Raw genomic sequence first — 23438 nt, forward strand, 5'->3', positions numbered from 1 at the left:
ATAATGAGGAACAAAAATGAACTTTTTTGAATTTACCAAATGGCTGCAGTGAAACAGAGTGAAAAATGTAAAGGGGTCTGAATACTTTCTGTACCCACTGTAATTAAACTATATATTATTATTATATTATATACCGCAATATATTTTGCATTATTTTGCATAAAGTTTTTAAATGACTATTACCAATCAAATACATTCCTTCACTGGTCTATATTCCTAAGGTTATCCAATAAGATATCAGGTCACATTCTGCTGTCCTTAATCACAGGATTCCTCTGCCTGTTCATGACAAAGTCTTTAGAGTTCCTATTAGGTCGGAACACTATAATAAAACACTTCGGGACAAACATGCATAATAAAATAGCCCAGCTGGAGGCCATGATTGCAAATATTTCCATTGCTGCAGTGTATTTTCCTTGTGCACTGAGGGAGGCAGGAATGAAGGACACCCACACACAAAGAAAGGCCAACATGCTGAAAGTAATATACTGGGCCTCATTGAAGCTGTTGGGAAGTCTTCGAACCAGGAACGCCACTAAAAAGCTTATCGCAGCCAAGAGGAACAAATAACCCAACATGATCCAGAAAGCGATAAGTGATCCTTCATTACACTCAACAATGATAACTCCAGGGTTAATGTGAAGGTCATGTTCCATGAAGGGAGGTCTAAGAGAAAGCCAACTAATGCACAAGAGTGCCTGAAATATGGAGCCAGCAGATATTATTACATAAGAAACTCGAGTGTTGGTCCATTTCTTCTTGTTACTTCTTGGTTTTATGGCCATGAATGCCAATAACACCAATATAGTTTTGGCCAAGATGCAAGATACACAGAGAACAAAAACCATCCCAAATGCAGCCTGTCTCAGGAGACATTTCACAGGCTTGGGGTATCCAATGAAAAACAGAGAACACAGGAAACACAATGACAAGGATACCAGTAGAAGACAACTTACAGAGTAATTACTGGCCTTTACGAGGGCACTAGACTTATGCAATGTTAAAATCCTCAAAATTATGTAAGGTACCAGTGAGGATGCCACATTAGTAATAGCCAAGGTTGTCCCTAAGGGTTCTTCATAGGAGAGGTAATCTTCAGCTTTAGGCACGCATTTTGTTTTTTGAACATTCGGCCACTGGTCCCATGGACATTTGAAGCATTCAACAGCATCTGAAATGCATAAGACAACTTTAGATAATATAAGAGACTAGAAGTCATCCATTCATACCAAACCCATGCCCATCACAAACCCAACAAAATTTGAAAAGTTTTTTTCCTCTTTGGGCAAAGCCTATTTTTTTTAAATGTTCCCTTGACTATTTACTGATCACAAAATGTCTCTTTATTGGAAATCCCAGTGGAAATCTCATCTTTAAGTGTGTCTTCACCATTAACTTCTATAGCTTTTATAAGAAACAAATGTAAAACTTTGCATCTATATCATTTACTTTCGAAAACCATTAACAAGGAGGTTTGTAGCTTTTGACATTTAAGTCTATTCTTGCAATATGACTTTTAGAACTTGAAGTTCATAAGGGTGAACTATTAGGCAAAGCTTAAAAAAGTTTTCCCCTTTCAGAAATTCTTCCTCTCCAACAGCATTTGGACATAAAATAAACTGTTGTTTACTTACTGTCCTTGGTCCAGAGTTGAATATTGGGCTGCTGAGCTGTCAACGTGACTTATTGCCACAGTCAATACTCTACACCAGGAGCAGAGACTCAGCACTGAGCCTAGGGACAGTGAGTGAACAGTGGTTTGTTTTATAGCAAACTGCAGCCAGGGGTGTACTTTTTTTTAAATGGGACCAGCCCTTTAAAGCTAATAGACAGACTGCAACATTTCTAACAGTGCTACCACCTTCCATAGCCCTTTCGCGTCTTTTTATGTGACAGATTAGCTTTTGGTTAAATTTGGTGCAATCTGGGTGCACCCATGCATGTACTGTTCTTAATGGCTATTTGGGGGATTAAAATATGAACTATCTTAATTCCCAGATGTCTTGCATAATGAGAATTTTTGCTGGGATATTAACCAATTGCAGTCTAGCCGGACAGTCTCATTTCCACCCATAACAAATAACAAAAAAATATTCAAAAACATTGGCACAGTTCGGAATTTGTGAGGTTTTTCTCCATTCCCCTGTATTAGAGACATATTTACCTGTCTGGTTGGAAACTTCACCAAAAGGACATGGGACACATTGGAAACAGCAGACGGGTTCTCTAATTTTTGCAGTCTTTCGGAATCCATGTTCACAGCTTTTACTGCAAACTGACTTAGGGACCTAAAGAAAACTTTGTAGTGTTAAGTCTCCTGTATGTAGCTAGAAGAATATTTAGGATTGAGAGTCCTCAGTGGTTGATACCTTTTAATGGCTAACTGAAAAGATGGTAACACATTGCAAGCTTTCGAGACTACTCAGGTCTCTTCATCAGGCTAGACTAATACAACATCTGAAATGTATTAGTCTAGCCTGATGAAGAGACCTGAGTAGTCTCGAAAGCTTGCAATGTGTTACCATCTTTTCAGTTAGCCAATAAAAGGTATCAACCACTGAGGACTCTCAATCCTGAATATTCTTCTATCCACTGGCTAACACGGTACAAAGATATACATCTTTCCTGTATGTAGCTAGGAAGACATCTATGGTATAAATACACGAGCAAGGTCTCCAACTAAGTGGCAAAACCACTAAGTAGACAATCATCTCTGGAAGTGGTCTGCCTGCTCTCCATAGTAAAAACTGTGATCATCTTTTCCATCATCTATTAATTTAATTTTATAAAATTAACTAACTTTGGCTATCTCTACCACTCTACCACAAAGATATCACGAAGATATTCCACTGCTGCCAGGACAATCACACAATTAACTTACGATTGATGGATGAGACAGCAGCTACAAGAGAGCACATCCACAGCGAACATATTCTCTATACACATCTGATTCCAACATATGGGTATATGTACATGTTCTTCTGTATGGTCAATGTCAAGCTCCGCAATAACCAAACAGAAACTAGCTGCCACCCACCAATCTTTTATTACAGGTCGATTTGACAAACAACACTGGTAACATTGAGCCTCACGAGGCTCCAGAAGTTTGGTTTATATAGGAAAACGAACATAGTTATTAAATTTTATATATTTAATTGAACAATTGGGCAGTGCTCATAAAAATGTCCAAAAAAAATGATGCAAGAAAATACAGGATATACAGTTACTCAAAGAAAGTTACTAGACTTGTTGTAGTGGAATGGCACGGATCTTGCGAATGGGACCACTGTGTTTGGAAAATGGAACATTCCTTACAGTACTGTCTTCTAGGTCAGAAAATGCTTTTACCAGGTACCAGCCACTCCCACCTACGTCTCCTGGAGACCTCAGATGGGGTCAGTAAATAAGATGTGGGCTCAGGTACCATAAATGATGAGATCTCCTATTTAAGCATATCTGACCCCCGGAAGTCGTAGGCCAGAGATTTTAACTCCATATTTCTGATCATGACTTTAGATTTCTATACATATAAAACATGGCATATACTGTACAACTATCCATCTGGTTGCTATTAATTCTGGGCTAAATGGCAAGCCGAGAAGCAATGCAAGTGAATGCGTTGTGTTCGGCATTTTGCCATGATGCCAAAAATGTGGCTTCCATAAGTATAGAACCTACACCTATTACTAAAAACCCAATATTTATATCTGGTACATTGATCAAAAGAGTCTGACATCATTGGCCTTTGCGTTGCTTTGAAGTCAGTAAGAATTTATTTATGCAGGGACCTCTAATATACACTATGTAATCCTGATATTTACTGTCCACACTGACAATGCCACAGGAGGTGGCAACATCTATGGCCCATGCGTCTGTGCTAAATATGATGGTGACAAATTGGTTTCGGCCATATTAGTCAGACCGACACAGATCACTGTAACAGGTGACGCGTCTATGGTTCAGCCTTCTCCACAAGACTGTACTCGGAGGAATTCAATGGAGCAGCAGGTTTTGCATGCCTTATAGCACTAAGGGTACAAGGATATCTAATCAAATGGCCCCTCTAAGCACATATGGGATCCCAGCAGTGAGAAGATGACTTTTCTACACTAGGAGAGACAGATTCTTCTCAGTCAATTCTTCATTATACGTTACACTAGGCCTACCTGTCTGTCTCCATTATTCCATAGTAGAATGTCCATCTTAATTGAGAAGATCTCATTGCGAGAAGCAGTGGTGTCATAGCTGCCGACTTTTACTAGTTGTATGGCTCCTTCTGGCCCTTGCTGCCAGTTAACGATGTCGTAGACTGCAGGAGGATCTCCATTCTCATCGAAGTAAAATTCTTTCCCATTACTCAACATCACCTGCACCTTCTTCATATAATACAGGAGCTGGGAGATGACGGCACAGATTTTAGCATTGAAATCAACTCTGTCATTTATTGCTATTTTTCATTGATAAATTATTGTTCATTTATTGCCATTTACCAGTAATTACCGGTAATTACCACCTTATATTACAAAGTAAACTTTATTACTGTGCCCACAATACATATTATCACTGAGATTGAGAAGGGAAGAGATGAGGATAAATACTTTAACGACAACTGACTCTTTAACCCCTTAACCCCCAAGGGTGGTTTGCACGTTCATGACCGGGCCAATTTTTACAATTCTGACCACTGTCCCTTTATGAGGTAATAACTGTGAAAGGCTTCCATGGATCCCGGTGATTCTGACATTGTTTTCTCGTGTCATATAACTTGTGTTTATTTGTGAAAAAAACGGAAATTTGGCGAAATTTTTGACAATTCCGCAATTTTCACAGAGATACGGCACATAAAAAACTTAATAAGTAACATTCTCCACATGTTTACTTAACATCAGCTCAATTTTGGAACCAAAATTTTTTTTTTTTGTTAGGAAGTTATAAGGGTTAAAATTGACCAGCGATTTCTCATTTTTGCAACACCATTTTATTTTTACGGACCACATCACATTTGAAGCCACTTTGAGGGGTCTATATGATAGAAAATACCCAAAAGTGACACCATTCTAAAAACTTCACCACTCAAGGAGCTCAAAACCAGATTCAAGAAGTTTATTAACCCTTCAGGTGCTTCACAGGAATTTTTTGAATATTTAAGAAAAAATGAATATTTAACTTTTTTTCACAAAGAAAAATACTTCAGGTTCAATTTTTTTTATTTTACCAATGGTAACAGGAGAAATTGGACTGCAAAAGTTATTGAGCAATTTGTCCTGAGTACGCTGATACCTGAAATGTGGGGGGGAACCACTGTTTCGGTGCATGGCAGAGCTCAGAAGGGAAGCAGCGCCGTTTGACTTTTTCAATGCAAAATTGGCTGGAATTCAGATCGGACGCCATGTCACGTTTGGAGATCCCCTGATGTACCTAAACAGTGGAAACCCCCCACAAATGACCCCATTTTGGAAACTAGACTAGACCCCCCAAGGAACTTATCTAGATATGTGGTGAGAACTTTGAACCCACAAGGGCTTCACAAAAGTTTATAACGTACAGTGGTACAATTAAAAAATCATATTTTTTCCACAAAAATGATCTTTTCTCCCTCAATTCTAATTTTTCCAAGGGTAACAGGACACTAAAAGTTATTGTGCAATTTGTCCTGAGTACGCTGATACCCCATATGTGGGTGTAAACGACTATTTGGGTGCACGGCAGAGCTCGGAAGGGAAGCAGCACCATTTGACTTTTTTGGCTGGAATTTAGATCGGACACCATGTCGCGTTTGGAAAGCCCCTGATGTACCAAAACAGTGGAAACCCCCAACAAATGACACCATTTTGGAAAATAGACCCCCCAAGGAACTTATCTAGTTGTGTGGTGAGCACTTTGAACCCCCAAGGGCTTCACAGAAGTTTATAATGCCTGGGCGTGAAAATAAAAAAATCGTATTTTTTCCACAAACATGATCATTTAGTCCTCAATTTTTTTATTTTCCCAAGGATGCCAGGAGAAATTGGACCCCAAAAGTTGTTGTCCAATTTGTCCTGAGTACGCTGATACCCCATATGTGGGAGAAAACTACTGTATGGGGACACGTCGGGTCTCGGAAGGGAAGTAGTGACGTTTTGGAATGCAGACTTTGATGGAATGGTCTGCGGGTGTCATGTGCGTTTGGAGAGCCTCTGATATACCTAAACTATTGAAACTCCCCACAAGTGACCCCATTTTGGAAACTAGATCCCCCATGGAACTTATCTAGATGTGTGGTGAGCACTCTGAACCCCCAAGTGCTTCACAGAAGTTTATAACGCCCGGGCGTGAAAATAAAAAAAATCATATTTTTTTCCACAAAAATGATATTTTTGCACCCAATTTTTTATTTTCCTAAGGGTAACAGGAGAAATTGGACCCCAAAAGTTGTTTTGCAATTTGTTCTGAGTCAGCTGATACCCTACATGTGGGGGTAAAACACTGTTTGGGCGCATGGCAGAGCTTGGAAGGGAAGGAGCACCATTTGACTTTTTCAACGCAGAATTGGCTGGAATTGAGATCAGATGCCATGCTGCATTTGGAGAGCCCCTGATGTGCCCAAACAGTGGAAACCCCCAATTCTAACTCCAACCCTAACCCCGACACACCCCTAACCCTAATCTCAGCCCTAGCCCTAGCCCTAGCCCTAACCCTAGCCCTAACCCTAGCCCTAACCCTAACCCTAATGGGAAAATGGAAATAAATACATTTTTTCAATTTTATTATTTTTCCCTGACTAAGGGGGTGATAACGGGGGGTTTGATTTGCTATTTATGGCGGTTTTTATGTTTGGCGGCTGTCGCACGCCAAAAGATGCTTTTTATTGTAAAAATAGTTTTTGCATCACCACATATTGAGAGCTATAATTTTTCCGTATTTTGACCCACCGAGTCATGTGAGGTCTTATTTTTTGCGGGACGAGTTGACATTTTATTGGTACCATTTTCGGGCACGTGACATCTTTAGATCGCTTTTTATTCTGATTTTTGGGACGCAGAATGAACAAAAACCAGCATTTCATGAATTTCTTTTGGGGGGTGCACTTACACCGTTCCGAGTGCGGTAAAATTGAGAAGGCGGTTTTATTTTTCGGGTCAGTACGATTACAGCGATACCTCATTTATGTCTTTTTTTATGTTTTGGTGCTTTTATGCAATGAAAACTCTTTTATATAAAAAATAATTATTTTTGCATCACTTTATTCTGTGAGCTATAACTTTTTTATTTTTTTGCTAATGATGCTGTATTGTGGCTCGTTCTTTGTGGGACAAGATGATGTTTTCAGCGGTACCATGGATATTTATATGCGTCTTTTTGATCGTGCGTTATTGCACTTTTTGCTCTGCGGTATGATAATAAATCATTATTTTTTTCTTCGTTTTTTACTTTTATTTTTTAAGGGGTTCGCTAAAGGGGTTAACTAATGGGACAGCTTTATAGGGTCAGTCGTTACGGACGCGCCGAGACCAAATATGTGTACTTTTATTGTTCTTTGTTTTTTTTTATTTCCAAGAAATGAATTTATTAGGGAATATTTTTTTTTTATTTATTTAGCGATTTTTTTAAAATTATTTTTACACTTTTTTTTAACTTTATTACATTGTCCCAGGTGGGACATCACTGTCATGTGACAGATTGCTGATCTGTCACATCACAGATCGCTGTGACAGATCAGCGATCTGACACAGGCATTGCACAATGCCTCCTCGTGATTGCGCTTTGCAGGCACTGAGGAAGCCAGCTCCCTGCAGGCCCCGAAGGTCCCCGTTGCCATCTTGGATCCGGGGACCTGCAGGGAAGGAGCCCCCCGCAGGAGCGCTGCACATTGCGCTGCTATGGGGGGCTCAGGGAAGCACGGAGGGAGCCCCCTCCCTGCCGATGCTTCCCTTTAACCCCTGGGGCGTTAACGTGTCGGGGGCGGTCCGTGACCACCTCTGACACATAGTGCCGGGTGTCAGCTGTGATTTATTAGCTAACACCTGGCCCCGATCAGCAGCGCTAACTTCATAAAAAGTTAATTTAAATCAGTGAAACTCATATATTATATAGAGACATTACACACAGAGTGATCTATTTCACGTGTTTATATCTGGTAGTGTTGATGATTATGGCTTACAGCCAATGAAAACCCGAAAGTCATTATCTCAGTAAATTAGAATAATTAACAAAACACACCTGTAAAGGCTTCCTAATCGTTTACAAAAGTCCCTTAGTCTGTTTCAGTAGCTCCACAATCATGGGGAAGACTGCTGACAGATGTCCAGAAGGCAGTCACTGACACACTCCACAAGGAGGAGAAGCCACAAAAGGTCATTGCTAAAGAAGCCGGCTGTTCACAGAGTGCTGTATCCAAGCATATCAATGGAAAGTTGAGTGGAAGGAAAAACTGTGGTAGAAAAAGGTGCACAAGCAACTGGGATAACTGCAGCCTTGAAAGGATTGTTAAGAAAAGGCCATTCAAAAATTTGTTGGAGATTCATAAGGGGTGGACTGCTGCTGGAGTCATTGCTTCAAGAGCCACCACACACAGACGTATCCAAGATGTGGGCTACAAGTGTCACATTCCTTGTGTCAAGCCACTCCTGACCAATAGACAACGCCAGAATCGTCTTACCTGGGCCAAGGAGAAAAAGAACTGGAGTGTTGTCAGTGGTCCAAGGTGTTGTTTTAAGATGAAAGTAAATTTTGCATTTCATATGGAAATCAAGGTCCCAGAGTCTGGAGGAAGAGTGGAGAGGCCACAATCCAAGCTGCTGGAGGTCTAGTGTGAAGTCTCCACAATCAGTGATGGTTTGGGGAGCCATGTCATCTGCTGGTGTAGGTCCACTGTGTTTTATCAAGACCAAAGTCAGCGCAGCCGTCTACCAGGAGATTTTAGAGCTCTTCATGCTTCCCCCTGCCGACAAGCTTTTTGGAGATGGAAATGTCATTCTCCAGCAGGACTTGGCCCCTGTCCACACTGCCAAAAGTACCAATACCTGGTGTACAACCAACAGTATCACTGTGCTTGATTGACAGCAAACTCGCCTGACCTTAACCCCATAGAGAATCTATGGAGTATTGTCAAGAGGAAGATGAGAGACTCCAGACCCAACAATGCAGACGAGCTGAAGGCTGCTATCAAAGCAACCTGGGCTTCTATAACCCCTCAGCAGTGTCACAGACTGATCACCTCCATGCCACACCGCACTGATGCAGTAATTGATGCAAAAGAAGCCCCGACCAAGTATTGAGTGCATTTACTGAACATACATTTCAGGAGGCCAACATTTCAGATTTTAACCTTTTAACCCCTGGAGCTTTTTTCAGTTTTGCGTTTTCTTTTTCGCTCCCCTTCTTCCCAGAGCTATAAGTTTTTTTATTTTTCCATCAATATGGCCGTGTGAGGGCTTGTTTTTTGCGGGACAAGTTGTTCTTTTGAACAACACCATTTGTTTTACCATGTCGAGTACTAGAAAACGGGAAAAAAATTCCAAGTCTGGTGAAATTGCAAAAAAAGTGCAATCCCACACTTGTTTTTTGTTTGGCTATTTTGCTAGGTTCACTAAATGCTAACACTGACCTGCCATTATGACTCTCCAGGTCATTACGAGTTCATAGACACCAAACAGGTTATTACACATGGGGTTATTTAGTTTTTGAGGGGACAGTACAAAGACCTTTCTAATGATCTTTTTACTCTTAGACCTGTGACGGAGACAAGGGGGCATCCTCTACGTCTGGAGGAAAGAAGGTTTAAGCATACTCACAGACGCGGATTCTTTACTGTAAGAGCAGTGAGACTATGGAACTCTCTGCCATATGATGTTGTAATGAGTGATTCCATAATAAAATTTAAGAAGGGTCTGGATGCCTTTCTTGAAAAGTATAATATTACAGGGTATATACACTAGTCTCCTTAATATTGCGTTGATCCAGGGAGCTAGTCTGATTGCCGTATGTGGAGTCGGGAAGGAATTTTTTTCCCCAATGTGAAGCTTACTGTTTGCCACATGGGTTTCTTTGCCTTCCTCTGGATCAACATGTTAGGCTATGGGTTGAACTAGATGGACTTAAAGTCTCCCTTCAACCTTAAATACTATGTTAAACATGTCTAAGTTCTTTTTTATCTAAGTTGTGAAAAAAATTCCAAACTTTGTTAAGCAAAAAAATGTGCCATTTTCCGAGACCCATAGCGTCTCCATTTTTCATAATCTCGGGTTGGGTGAAGGCTTATTTTTTGCGTGCTGACCTGACATTTTTAATGATAGCATTTTGGTGCAGATACGATCTTTTGATCACCCGTTATTGCATTTTAATGCAATGTTGTGTCTACCATACAAAATGTAATTCTGGCATTTTGATTTTTTTCTCAGTACGCCATTTAGTGATCAGGTTAATCCTTTTTTTTATTGATAGATCGGGTAATTCTGCATGCGGCCATACCAAATATGTGTATGTGATTTTTTTTATTGCTTTATTTTGAATGGAGCGAAAGGGGAGTAATTTGAACTTTTATATTTTTTTTCCTTATTTTATATTTTTAAAAACAATTTCTTTTTACTTTTGGCATGCTTCAATAGCCTCCATGGGAGACTAGAAGCTGCCTCAACTCGATTGGCTCATCTACATAGAGGCGATCATCAGTTCACCTCTATGTAGCTGAATTACTGACTTGCAATGAGCGCCGACCACTGGGTGACGCTCACAGCAATCCGGCACTGACAACCATAGAGGTCTCCAGGAGACCTCCAGTTGTCTTGCCGACATACCGGTGACCCGCAATCACATGACGCTGGTCACCAGTCTGCGGATTTCCGGCGCGATTGCTGGAACCACCATTTAAATGCCGTTGTCAGCGTTTGACAGCAGCATTTAACTAGTTAATAGCCATGGGTGGATCGCAATTCCACCCGCGGCCATTGTGGGCACATGCCAGCTGTTCAAAACAGCTGTCATGTCCCGAGAAAGATGTGGGCTCAGCACAGGAGCCCACATCAAAGGGAGGGATACAGGCATTGGCTTACTATTACGCCCAATGTCAGTAAGGGGTTAAAATAATTTTTCAAGCTGGTGTTATAAAGTATTCTAATTTACTGAGATAATGATCATTGGGTTTTCGTTGGCTGTAAGCCATAATCATCAACACTAACAGAAATAAACACATGAAATAGATCACTCTGCGTGTAATGACTATATAATATATGAGTTTCACGTTTTGTATTGAAGAACTGAAATAAATTTACTTTTTGATGATATTCTAATTTTGTGAGAAGAACCAAACAAGCCACACAAACACAAAATAGCAAAATATCCTAGGTGTTAATAAAATGAAGTTTCTTATGAAATTAAAAACAAAAAAAACCAAAAGCAAATTAGCAGCATGCATAAAAAGTGGCTTCTAGAAGCAAATCTCTCCCATTTGAAAATCAAGCTTTTCCAAGCTTTACACAGAAGGTTGAAGGAAATAAATCAACACAGTGTAATGGTTTAATAATCCTCTTCTGGCACTGAAAGGAGATAGATGGGATCATCAATTACACCCAGAGGTTACAGCAGATTGTTGTGGATCTCAACAATGGGATTGTCACTACTCTGTTGTCGGGTGTCCCGGGACCAGGGGCTCCTTCCCTGTCCCTAATGCTAGGGGTGCCCTAGCTTACCCTGTTCCCTGGATTACTTCTGATCATGAGTATGCAGGGGCCTGAATCCGCCCTCTGTCTGTGCCCTTCCTTCACCCAAGGAAGAGGAGAGTAGCAGTGTACCGTAATACACCAACCAGACTAACAAGATAATACGAACAAGGATAAAGGAAAATACAAATATACTCATGTAAATAACAGAGGAATGCAGAATGCATCAGGGAGTAGAAGGGAATTATTACACACCCAAAACCTAGCAACAGTCACAGATAAATCCACCAAACACCTTCTCCTATAACAACCACCAACAACCTCCAACCATGCAGAAAAAGCATTCTCTGATAATGAGTGCTAGACAGTGTCAGGAACACTGCACTGCACTTGCTCACTGAGCCAGTGCGCGTGTCCTGAGTACAAAAATTGTGCACAAAGATACCTGTGGAGTGGGACAGCAGTGGTGACGATGCATGCTCCAGGCTCACAGGACCTGATGCACGTGACTGCTGGGGGCGTGGCCTAAACTCCATAGAGCTTGGAGCTGCAGGGAAATTCCTAGAAAGGTAGCTACTGGACAATGTTACCAAGGGGCATAGACAGAGACAGAAACCAGATCAAGCCGAAGTCAAAGTACGAGATCGCATGACAGTACCAAAGGGTTCGACAGAATGGGTAGTCGGGACGTAGCAATAGATCAGAAAACCAGAACGGGCAATAGACGGTACAATAGGGATAAACTGTAATGGAGTAACGATAGCCAAGCCAGGAGGTCAGAACCGGAAAAGACAATAGTACCAAAACGAGAGACGGAGTACAGAGTGAGGGGATGGACCGGGTCATGCAAGGGAAGCAAACAAGCAATGAAATATACAAGCAGTCCAGGGGCGTCAGACACACAGCCAGAATAACCGTATAGCTGACAGAGAACCCAGGTAAAGAGAGAGTATAAATACCCCTCCCAGATCCAGAAAGATGCCACATACACTTAACCCTGTGAGTGCAGGGTAAGAACCCTGATCAAACCATGACAGACAGGACCCAGATTTATATAGGAGATGGGAGTGGCTAACAGTGATCAGCTGAGAGCCTTAATGCAGGAAAGCTTCCAGGAGCTCGCAACTGAGCAGATTAATCCCTACACTGTTAAAAGAATCCTGCACCATTTAATATGAAGGTGAAGTGCTTCTAATCAGTGCAGCAGTAGTAGAAATCAGACACTGCGGTCTTCTGGCTCCTCCCTGTTGCGGTAAACCTGTGACAGGGATAATCTATGCTCAGTATATTTTTGAGTGGAACCTTCTTCACTGACACTAATGTAAGTAAATAAATTAAATTCATATTAGATTACTGTAAAAAATAGATACAGATTACCTGCCATGGCTTAAAATTACGAATGTCAGCACAGTATTTATTATGAAAGGGTCCTCCTCTATTGTTACAAGTCTGAAGATCCTTTAAAGCTTTACCAAAAACATGCACGGCAGTGTAGACATTGTATGTGGACCTGAGTTTGGAGACGTCATTGTAGCTACTTTGGACATTTATTAGACTTTCTGTCCCTAAACATCGTCTGATTTTTGTTCCATTTTCCATATCTAAAAACGTACAGTTGAAAACTTCTTCCCAGAATAACTTTTCCCAGGGTTGTCGTAAATCAGAGAAAGAATGGCTTGTTTGTAAAAAGTGTTTAAATCCTGGAATGCTCCCACTGTAGAGGGCAAGACCAATGGTGCCCGAGAGGACAGGAGCAAATCTTTCCATTGAATATATAGAAGATGTTGACCAACATTCACTCGCAACAAATATTTTACCTCTAATATTTTGTCTTAACATCTCTTCTGCAACCGGTAGGAAGTCAATTACAATACAGAAGATAATTACTACTGTCACAGAGGACTCCTTCATAATTTTCACAATTTGTTGAGCATTCCGGTCGGCTCGGCTTACCAGAATATATTCAGTGAATGCTACACAAGCTCCAGCCTTCATTATCTCTTGTTTCACCAGCTGTATTCCCTGATGACCATAGTCATTATCCACAGCTACCAGTCCCACCCAGGTCCATCCAAAATACAGTACCAGCTTGGCAAGGCCCTGAGACTGAAATGCATCACTGGGTACGGTCCTGAAGAAGGAGGGGAACTTGGTCTTGTCACTCAGAAGACGACTTGTTGAGAAATGGCTGATCTGAATGCAATCAAAAATGTTTGGAAAATACTGTAAATAAGACCTGAAATCACACTAATAGACATCAAAAAATACTTTTTGGGTAAGAGAAGAAGTCTGATGCTACTATGACGGTCTACTGGGTTAAATATTCACAGCAGTTGGTGTTGGAGAGGATTCACAAGGCCACATTTCTTCACGTTCCAGCATACCATAATAACCTGCTTGATTTATATGAAGTTTACATACAGTTATAGACTTTAGAATCCTCAATTGTTTAAGATACCAAAGAAACCCATAAATGTTAAATGGTGTTAGCCAGTTAATTAGAACCTATTCCTTCCAATTCCTCCCACTAGCTGAACATGCTATTGTCCTATTTCTCGAAAGAGAAAGGGTTCAGCATGATGAAATCTAATATGCCAACAATTGTTTCCAGGGAGAGTTGAGATATCCCTATTCCCGTTGCATAGATGGCCGGTACAGCTGAAATCGGAGAACTTTCATCTAGTGTCTTTGTAAAGTCCGAGAACTTTCATCTAGTATCTATGCAAACTTGTAAATCATGGGTGTACCACCTTTTTGCGTCTAATGGCCCCATTGCAAAACTAAACTAGCCAAGTAGGCCACAATATTACCAAAGTATTACATTATGAGACATTTAATGCACAGTGAGAGTATGTGCCATAAATATCTTAGTAGTGCTGGTTCAATTTAAAGTTTTCCACCCATGAGGAAGGTAGAGGTAGCCATGTTCTTGGGTTTACAGTCTAAAAATGAAAGAAACCATGAATTCAGCTCTTTACATTGTTATATACTGTATGCCAGACGCTAAAACAGTCGAGCCCTTCCACTCTCCCATAAGCTACAATGAATAATACAAGAAACCTTCATGGCCACTTCTTCACCTCATCTACTCCATTCTATGCTACAGGTGTGAGGAACCTTCCTTCCAAAATATGGCTGGCCCAGAATTGACCACATTGCACACCATTCACAGTTACCCATCCCTATGGTGATACGCACCACTGACCTTCTCCAAAGCTTGGAAAATACATGTGACCAGACACTATGTAGATGTTTGAGGGCCAAATAGAAGGGGATGGCAGGTCACTTGTAACCTCTGGGTTTTAGGTTATGTAACTCTATTAAAACCATGGAAGCTAATTTTGCAGACAGAAAGTTACTGGCAGAAGCTGAATGTTTGATGGCTGTGGTTACACATGCAGCTATGGTTAGCAAGACACTGGAGTTAGTACTGACCTGTGGATACCTAAAGAGGCCAAGAACATAAGCCAGCTGAAGTGAATTTGAAGATACCGCTGTCCCTACGACACCACTGAGAGGGATATCCAATAGACAGCGGTAGTTGGGGATGACTGTTCTGAATCCTGTGAGAACTTGTAAGGCTCCTTCTAAGTCGTAATGAAGGACATTACAGGAGTCGTAGACTTGGTAGCCCAGCGTCAAGTTGGGCAGAATACTGGTATTATTATTAATCTCTTGAATGGCAAATTTTACAGCCTGGATCTGCTGATAGCTCTCAAGATAAAATCTGCATCATAAGATATAAAAAATGAAAAAGAGACATAAAACTTAGGGGATCAGAAGTAGCAATTGTACATGTGATCTGATGCCTAAAATTGCCTAAAAGCTTTCCTGTCACAATTGCACTTATTAAAAAACTGCACATATAAAATAGTACCGCCATGTATGTTAAAATACAACCCTTATACAATATTCAAATCATTTGACCATAGGGTGGCCTAATGATGATGACTTATATAGCAGTAGCCAAAAAAGACAGCTACACTTTGACTAAATAACACCGGAATACAATCCCCAAATATTAGTCTCCTATGGTGTCCTCAAAATACTGCCATATAGAGCAGAGCAGGAGACATGACTGTGTGGCTCTTGTTCACACCACTGCATGCTTCTACACAATACTGCATGCGCTACTAAAATACATTCAATATATTGGCACCACTGTAGCATGTTTATTGTAACTTATGGACTATCCTGGTACTGTTGCTTTATACGAACTAAACTATTATAGCTAGTAAACATACACTATACTGGTACTATTGTGCTGTTATTACATGTGCACTACAGCACTACTGGTACTATTGTCATTTATGTCCATGCTGTTATTACATACTGTATGTATAAAAGTACTGTGCTGGTACTGTTATTAGATGCCGTACAATTTACCAATGTGACATAATTTATGTCAACTGTGTTATCTATAGCTTTACATAGGACTGCAGGAAATACAATTACCGTATATGCTTGAGTATAAGCCTACCCGAGTATAAGCCGAGGCACCTAATTTTTTACATTGAAAACTGAGTAAGCTTATTGACTCAAGTATAAGCCAGATATGCATTGACCCCTCATCCTTGTCCTGCTAAGTGTGGCTCTTTTGCGATTACTCGCTTCTACGGGTCCATTCGTAGAAGCGAATAATCGCGAAACGGCCGTTGTCCGGCACCTCCCTCCCCTAGCATTCCTCTAACGTCCTGCATGTCCACACATTTGATGGAATTTATGTGAAATAAAGACGCACAGTTTTTCAGCTACATTGGTGAGTGCTGCATATTTCTTCTTTTTTCGCTTCGCATTGAAATATTCATGTTTTTTCATGCAAGCACCTCCATTTTTTGACTGAAATATATACCGCAATACTTCAGATAAATAGCTCCGTCTGTTGATGTGGTGATTTGTGTGCCCTAGTATGCCGTTCATCTGTTTGCTCTTTGCTGGGATCATTCAACTAAGTTTGGCTCTCCCCGTCCTGTCCTGGTATGTGGATCCCCCATTTTGTCCTGGTATGTGTGGCTCCCCCCGTCCTGTCCTGGTATGTGTGGCTCCCCCCTTCCTGTCCTGGTATGTGTGACTCCCCCCGTCCTGTCCTGGTATGTGTGGCTCCCCCCTTCCTGTCCTGGTATGTGTGACTCCCCCCGTCCTGTCCTGGTATGTGTGGCTCTCCCCGTCCTGTCTTGGTATGTGACTCCCCTGTCCTGTCCTGGTATGTGGCTCCCCCATTTTGTCCTGGTATGTGTGGCTTCCCCCGTCCTGTCCTGGTATGTGTGGCTCTCCATGTTGTATGCAAGGCTCACCCCCCTCCCATCTTTGTATGTATGGCTCACCCCCATCCCATCGTTGTATGCATGGCTCACCCCCCCTCCCAGCCTTGTGTGCATGGCTCACCCCAGTCTCATCGTTGTATGCATGGCTCACCCTCCCCCAGTCCTACTCACCCTCCTTGCGCTATCAATACTTCTCCGTTATCCCGGCACGGCAGTGCTTCCTGTGCTGAGCGGTCACTTGGTACTGCTCATTAAGGTAATGAATATGCGCTCCATTCCTATGGGACTGGAGATGTATGCGTATTCATTACCTTAATGAGCGGTACCACGTGACCTTTCAGTACAGGGGAAGAGCTGCTGGAACCGGGACAGAGATGCAGGGACGGAGATGCAGTGATGGAGATGCAGGGATGGGACGGCATGAGGAGGGTGAGTATGATGTCTTGTTGAAGCCGGCAGCTGTAGCTGTCACTGTGTCACACCCGCCGGCTCCTGACGCTTCTCCGCCGCTCCCCCTCCCCCGCTGGCCTTCTGGACAATGACTCGTGTATAAGCTGAAGGGGGCATTTTCAGCACAAAAAAGTGCTGAAAATCTCGGCTTATACACAAGTATATACGGTACATAATTCAGTATCACAATAAATCCTTTCAAATGATTTCTATTACAAGTGCAAGCTCAACATTGTTACACTTGAATATATGTATAAAATGATCCTGATATTCTTGGTCTACACCACTAGAAAGCAACATGCTCAAATCTTACTAGTAACATTTTGTCTCCCCCCTCAGTGATACTTACACGTTGCACATGGTTCTCGAAGGTCTCTTCTCGAAAAAAACTTTCTGATAAATTCTGTCGAGATGAAGCGGTATGATAACCCTTATCCCGTCCAGCTCTGAAGATGATGTCAATTTGCATTCGCTTCCATCCGACGTTGTAAAGGAAACTGGAATTCGATAAAATAAGACAAGAGTACAAAACACTTTCCAGGTCGTTTCCATCCTTACCTGCAAATCAGCATGAAGTATGTTAGAGATTGTGATGATGAGACATCTTCTTTGGAGTCCTAGAAAGAAAGAATTTTGATAATTGCAACTGATAACATAGTGACTTCCATCTTCAATCTTGGAGAAGAATGTCTCTCTGCTTAGGGTTTCTACTTCTACATTATATTAAGCAAAGTCTAAGGTGCTGAACCCCACACAGATCAAAATTTCTCACATTTTTTTTTTTACTTTTGAAAAGTTTTCTAAAAGTTCGGTCACACTTTGGTGGTCTGGAAACATAATTTTGTAACTGAAGGTATCATCAGTTTGTTTGCTCTATTAGGTTTTATGGACATCACAAAGTGGGGTAATCTATATGGTGTTAGATAACAACAATGCTTGGCAATTTTGTCTTAACTTTATCTTGTTTTGTCAGATGTGCCAGGAGGAAGATCAGCAATGATCTGTTTATCACATATTCTAAAGATGCAACAGTGGAAATACACAAAAATAAAGCACAGAGAACTAAAAGGAAAAGATAATTATTATTGCTGGATGTAATGTACCATACCTTCAATAGGCCATGGCACCCCGGCGCGCGTTTCGCATTCTGCTTTTTCCAACGCACGATCCCTTGGAAAAAGCAGAATACATTGCATCTTTTGAATACACAACACTTGTATCTTGGGCAAATTATCTCTGAGGACACTTTCCTTTTAGGAAATCTAGCTGGTCCTCCAGAATATGGGTTACATTTAGGTGGTTTTCTTCTGCCTACTAATGTACTTTGTGCAAACCACATTTAGTGTTACTATTTAAGCACTTTTCTATTACTCTTTGTGGTCTTTAAGAAGCCAGGTTTTCTGGCTCTATATGCACTTACTAGCACTTTATATTTAGACCGCTAAATTACTTGGAGATGTCTTTTTCAGAATTTTTTTGTGGAAAGTTCATTGCTTACTAATGCATGTTCTGGTTGCTGTACCTTTAATGACCAATTTTTTCCATTTTGTTGTCCCCATTTTTTATCAATTTATTGTACAAATTTTTTAACATTATTCAATAAAAATTATTTGTAATTTTATGGTATTAAAGCTTCCCAATCTTCTTTTGTGATAATATGGCCTTAATCTGTTAGGAGACAATGCTTTCGAGAAGTGTGGAGGCAACATAAGTGATGAATAACAGTCTAAGGTCCTCCTTCTTGTAAACCAGTAAATTAATGTCTAGGTAGAGTTATTACTTCTTTCAGTATGATTGCTCAGTCATAAGCAATTTCTAATATAGACAATTCCTTTAAAGCACATTTCAAATGCCCATAAAATGTAGACATTTCAATGTCATGAACTGAACCGCCGAATGTTCTTCTAAAATGAGCGCAGATTATCATACAATCCAACGGCTATCCAGAATTGGGTATGTAGAATTATATATATATATTTCAGCAATCTCAAAGTTTCCCTCAACTTTGGGGTGGCAAAAATTCAAATACTGGTCTTCAATTACTTACAATTTTGTTGACGCTGGTCAGTATTTCAGGAGTTATCTCCACTGAACACAGGAATGAAAGCTATGAAATAGATGGATTGTAAGGTTGTGTCCAAGGTGAAGGCTCCTCAGATACACGAGACTTGGGCTCATGGATCTATCAGACTCGGAGAGTGATGGTCTTCTTGATGTAGATAATTGTGAGAGGTTGAGTAAGGATAATACGCATCTTGCATCTCTTCTTCACTCCCTATTGCTTACACATTATCCAGGCTAAACCTTTATAAAGAGCACTCGCTGCTAATTATAATGCCCTTAACCCTTGATTGTCCTGCATTACATATAACAAAGTAGAGAGTTGTGTGTGTGATCCGTAATTATAGTTAAAGGAAAAGCTTGCATGGTGTTAGCTCGGTGCGTTGGGTTTCCCTGAATGAAAAATTACTTCAATTACTATACAGATGAGAACTCTCACGGGCAATGTAATTGGAGCAAACCCTATGGGAAGAGGCTTCATCCTGAGTGACGGAAAAAAACAGAGCAGTCAGAGATCACGCAGAGGATCATTTAATCACTTAGGACAACATCTGCAAGGAGTTTGCATGTTCTCCCAGTGTTTGCGTGGGTTTCTTCCGGGTTCTCCGGTTTCCTTCCATATTCCGAAAATATACTGATAGGGAAATGAGATTGTGAACCCCAATGGAGACAGTGCTGATAATGTATATAAAGAGCTGTGGCACTAATGATGCCATAAAATTGAATAAAATAAATAATTAAAATATTTAGCACCTCTATCTAACAGCCAGAGTAGGTTTACAAAAAACAATTTTTGTTCTGGGGCGCCCAAAATGTCCATGCATCACTCAGATTTGTGAAGCAGTGGAGCACGGCACTCCTGACAGTAGGTACACAAGAGGGAACCCAATCCATAGTGTACTATCTGTGAAGAACTTGGCACTCAAGGGATGTAGAAAAAGAGATGATTTATTTGCAATTCACATATATGACTTTTCGGTCTCAGTTTAAACTTTCTTCAACTATACGGATTGACATAGAAAAATATAGGACTCAATGCTGAAGCTATACAGGATAGAGTGTGTCTGGAAAGTGGGAATACCACTACAGGTATAACACCTATAGAAATAGAGAAAAAGACCAGCATATCCAAGCCAGTGTGAACAGGCGCCAAACAAAAAAAACATAGAAGTTGAAAAACGATAACGGCTGCACCATGATTTCCCAGGAATGGTTACTCTAGAACATTGAAGATGCATTACTGCCATAGAAAATAGGGAAAAAATATGAAAAATACAGTAGAAAATAAGATACTTAGAGCAAAGATTGGCCAATATATGTGAGCCCAACTGCCATGTCAAGGCATCCTTCGAAAGTTGGGCCCTGATCTGTCTCCTCTACTGGGCAAAAAAGCCTACAATTTATGGGGCAGGAATGGACCAGTTAACTACTTAAAATCACCCGTGGCTGATGGGAGTTGGGCACACATATATTGGCCAATCTATGCACTAAGTACCTTCTTTTCATTGTATTTTTCATACAATTTTTGCAGATGAATATTTCATATATACATTATATAGCGTTTTTTTTCCTTGTTTCCTATTTTCTATGGCAGTAATGCATCTTCAATGTTCTAGAGAGTAACCATTCTTGGTAAATCATGGTGCAACTTTTATTGTTTTTATCACCTATAGAATTCATCTTTTTTCTACATCAATTGAGTGCCAAGTTTTTTATAGATATTATACTACTAAAGATGTTTTAGGTCAACGTGTAATACCTCACTGTTCCTGTGGAGGCACTGCAGGGAAAATAATTTTACAATGAAGTAATACTTGTAAAAACATGCATTTAAAAGGCATCTTTTTTTGTAGAAGGATCCCCAAGGTGACAATATCCCATATATTCATGCTTTTTCTTAATATTTTAGTCCAATGTGATTGAACCTAAACTGATCACAAAGTGTCCTCTTGCTTTGACTTCACTCACTTTTTTCCTATTTGATTCCAGTTTGCTTCATATGTTTATTTTTTCTCATTCCATTATTTTTTGTCCCTTAAGCAGGTTTTTGCTTTTAAACATACTGTATTTTAACTCTAGCGCAATGTGTTGTGGAAACCATTCTTGAGGGACAGCTTTAGGAGCAAAGCAAGTGGTCTTGCACTTTTGCCAGGTTTGACCAAATCAGGACAACGACCAGTCGAAGACAAGTACATACTCTTGTATTGTATTTACTCCATTCACTGCTAGCAAGCAGCCTGAATGGTAATGAACTGAGCCACCCTGCATGTATTTACTCCATTCACTAATAGCAAGCAGCCTGAATGATACAACTTCCCACCTCTGTTGCCTCTATTTCTCTGCTGCAATATATCCAAATGGTACAACTCTGTGCTTCTGCTGCTTTACCATTTTGCTGCATATTTTAATGTGCTTGCTAAAGCTTTGGTATATTCATTTGTTGCACTGTGTGAAATACTTACTGCTTTAGATCCGTGACTGGGGCCTCTCTAGATCTTATCAGGTGGGAAGAGCTATAGCATATTGCCACATCTTGGTCTAGTGCCTTTGATCATCTAACCATCCCCTGGTGTGCTGGCCCCAGCTGCCAAATTATACCCAACCAGCTCCCACAATCCCTCTCTCTTGACCCTGTAGTGTGGCCTATATATGTAGTAGTTCCTAAGGGGAAGCACGCAGTGTGGGGTGCAGCACGCAAGCATCCCATAAGCAAAGCATCACAGAAGCTAAGCATCAGGAAAATGGCAGTTATACATGGTACAGTAGTTAGTCAGGGCAGGAGTCAGGTAACCCACACTTTGCTCTCCCCTTTAACCATGTGCTTTATTTTTATCCTCCTGTGTTCCCTTGCCATCCACATTCACCAACCCTATCCCCCCTCCATCATGACTCATGCACATCAGCCCCTCTATACTTCCCTCTCCCATGTACAGCTCCCATGCACTCCTCACCTTCCTGAGAAACCTCAGCCCATCTTGCCCAAACACATCACAGAAAACAACTACTTACAATTCCAACAACTATTTGCTCTTTATCTTCCTATTCCTACTGATTTCAGGGGACATCTCTCCCAACCCTGGCCCACCATCCCCCAACCTCAACCCCTACCTTACCTCATATCGAAACCATAATAATCTTATTAATATTACTTGCACTCCCTAATCTCCATCTTTTAATTGTGCCCTCTGGAATCCACGGTCTGCTTGTAACAAGCTTCCTTTCCTACACAACTACTTTCTGAACAACTCTCTTAATCTGTTGGCCCTCACTGAAACCTGGATTCAGGATTCTGACACTGCCTCTCCTGTTGCCATTTCCTATGGTGGTTTACAATTCTCCCACTCCCCGAGACCCACAAACAGACATGGTGGTGGAGTCAACATACTCCTGTCCCCACAATGCACTTTCCAGGTCATCCCCCCAGTTCCATCACTCTTATTTCCTTCTTTTGAGGTCCACACCATCAGGCTCTTTCATCCCCTTTCCCTCAGAGAAGCGATCATATACCGGCCCCCAGGCTCACCCACCCACTTCCTTGACCACTTTTCAGCCTGGCTGCCGCACTACATGTCCTCAGAACTTCCAACCCTTATCCTGGGAGACTTCAACATCCCCATTAACAGCCCTATTTCCACATCTGCATCCCAGCTTCTATCACTAACCACCTCTCTAGGCCTCTCGCAGCATTCAACCTCTGAGACACACAAGGACGGTAACACCCTTGATCTGGTCTTTGTCCGGCTCTGCTCAATCTCCTACCTAAATAACTCACCGCTTCCACTCTCTGACCACAACATTCTCTCCTTCACACTCACAAATCTTCGCCCACCCCAGCTCACCCTACCTACAACACAGTCAGAAATCTACAAGCCATTAACCCTCAGACACTTTCAGACTCCCTACACTCATCACTGTCCCCAATCTCCTCTTTTTCCTGTCCTAATCTGGCTGTTCATCACTATAATGACACTCTTAGAAGCACCCTTGACCAAGTAGCTCCCCTCACCCTCAGAACCTCCAAACACAG

The 23438-nt window shown here is 41.1% G+C and overlaps 2 protein-coding genes across 2 annotated transcripts; both read right to left on the bottom strand.

Annotated features, from left to right (window-relative positions):
• Positions 1-242: 242 nt before the first annotated feature.
• LOC141049882 (vomeronasal type-2 receptor 26-like) lies at positions 243-4364 on the bottom strand. The gene is made up of 3 exons (XM_073546721.1): positions 4167-4364; positions 2165-2288; positions 243-1171 (listed from the first exon to the last, which is right to left on the bottom strand). Exons 1-3 carry the CDS (start codon positions 4362-4364, stop codon positions 243-245), a joined length of 1251 nt encoding a protein of 416 aa, XP_073402822.1.
• A 9104-nt stretch (positions 4365-13468) lies between these two features.
• On the bottom strand, positions 13469-17902 carry LOC141049883 (vomeronasal type-2 receptor 1-like). The gene is made up of 4 exons (XM_073546722.1): positions 17700-17902; positions 15072-15363; positions 13590-13829; positions 13469-13480 (listed from the first exon to the last, which is right to left on the bottom strand). The coding sequence occupies exons 1-4, from the start codon at positions 17900-17902 to the stop codon at positions 13469-13471; spliced, it is 747 nt and encodes a 248-aa protein (XP_073402823.1).
• Between the last annotated feature and the right edge of the window lie 5536 nt (positions 17903-23438).

The sequence above is a fragment of the Dendrobates tinctorius genome, unplaced genomic scaffold (assembly GCF_039654945.1).
Source record: "Dendrobates tinctorius isolate UK_male_01 unplaced genomic scaffold, ASM3965494v1 ptg000151l, whole genome shotgun sequence".
Taxonomy (NCBI): Eukaryota; Metazoa; Chordata; class Amphibia; order Anura; family Dendrobatidae; genus Dendrobates; species Dendrobates tinctorius.

Coding starts and splice junctions, on each gene's coding strand:
- LOC141049882 (XM_073546721.1), bottom strand. CDS start 4,364: ATGTTGAGTAATGGGAAAGAATTTTACTTCGATGAGAATGGAGATCCT. Junction 2,289..4,166: donor GGAATAATGGAGACAGACAG/GTAGGCCTAGTG, acceptor AGTTTTCTTTAG/GTCCCTAAGTCAGTTTGCAG. Junction 1,172..2,164: donor TGAAGTTTCCAACCAGACAG/GTAAATATGTCT, acceptor TATGCATTTCAG/ATGCTGTTGAATGCTTCAAA.
- LOC141049883 (XM_073546722.1), bottom strand. CDS start 17,902: ATGGAAACGACCTGGAAAGTGTTTTGTACTCTTGTCTTATTTTATCGA. Junction 15,364..17,699: donor TCGAGAACCATGTGCAACGT/GTAAGTATCACT, acceptor CTTATGATGCAG/ATTTTATCTTGAGAGCTATC. Junction 13,830..15,071: donor GCCTCTTTAGGTATCCACAG/GTCAGTACTAAC, acceptor GATTGCATTCAG/ATCAGCCATTTCTCAACAAG.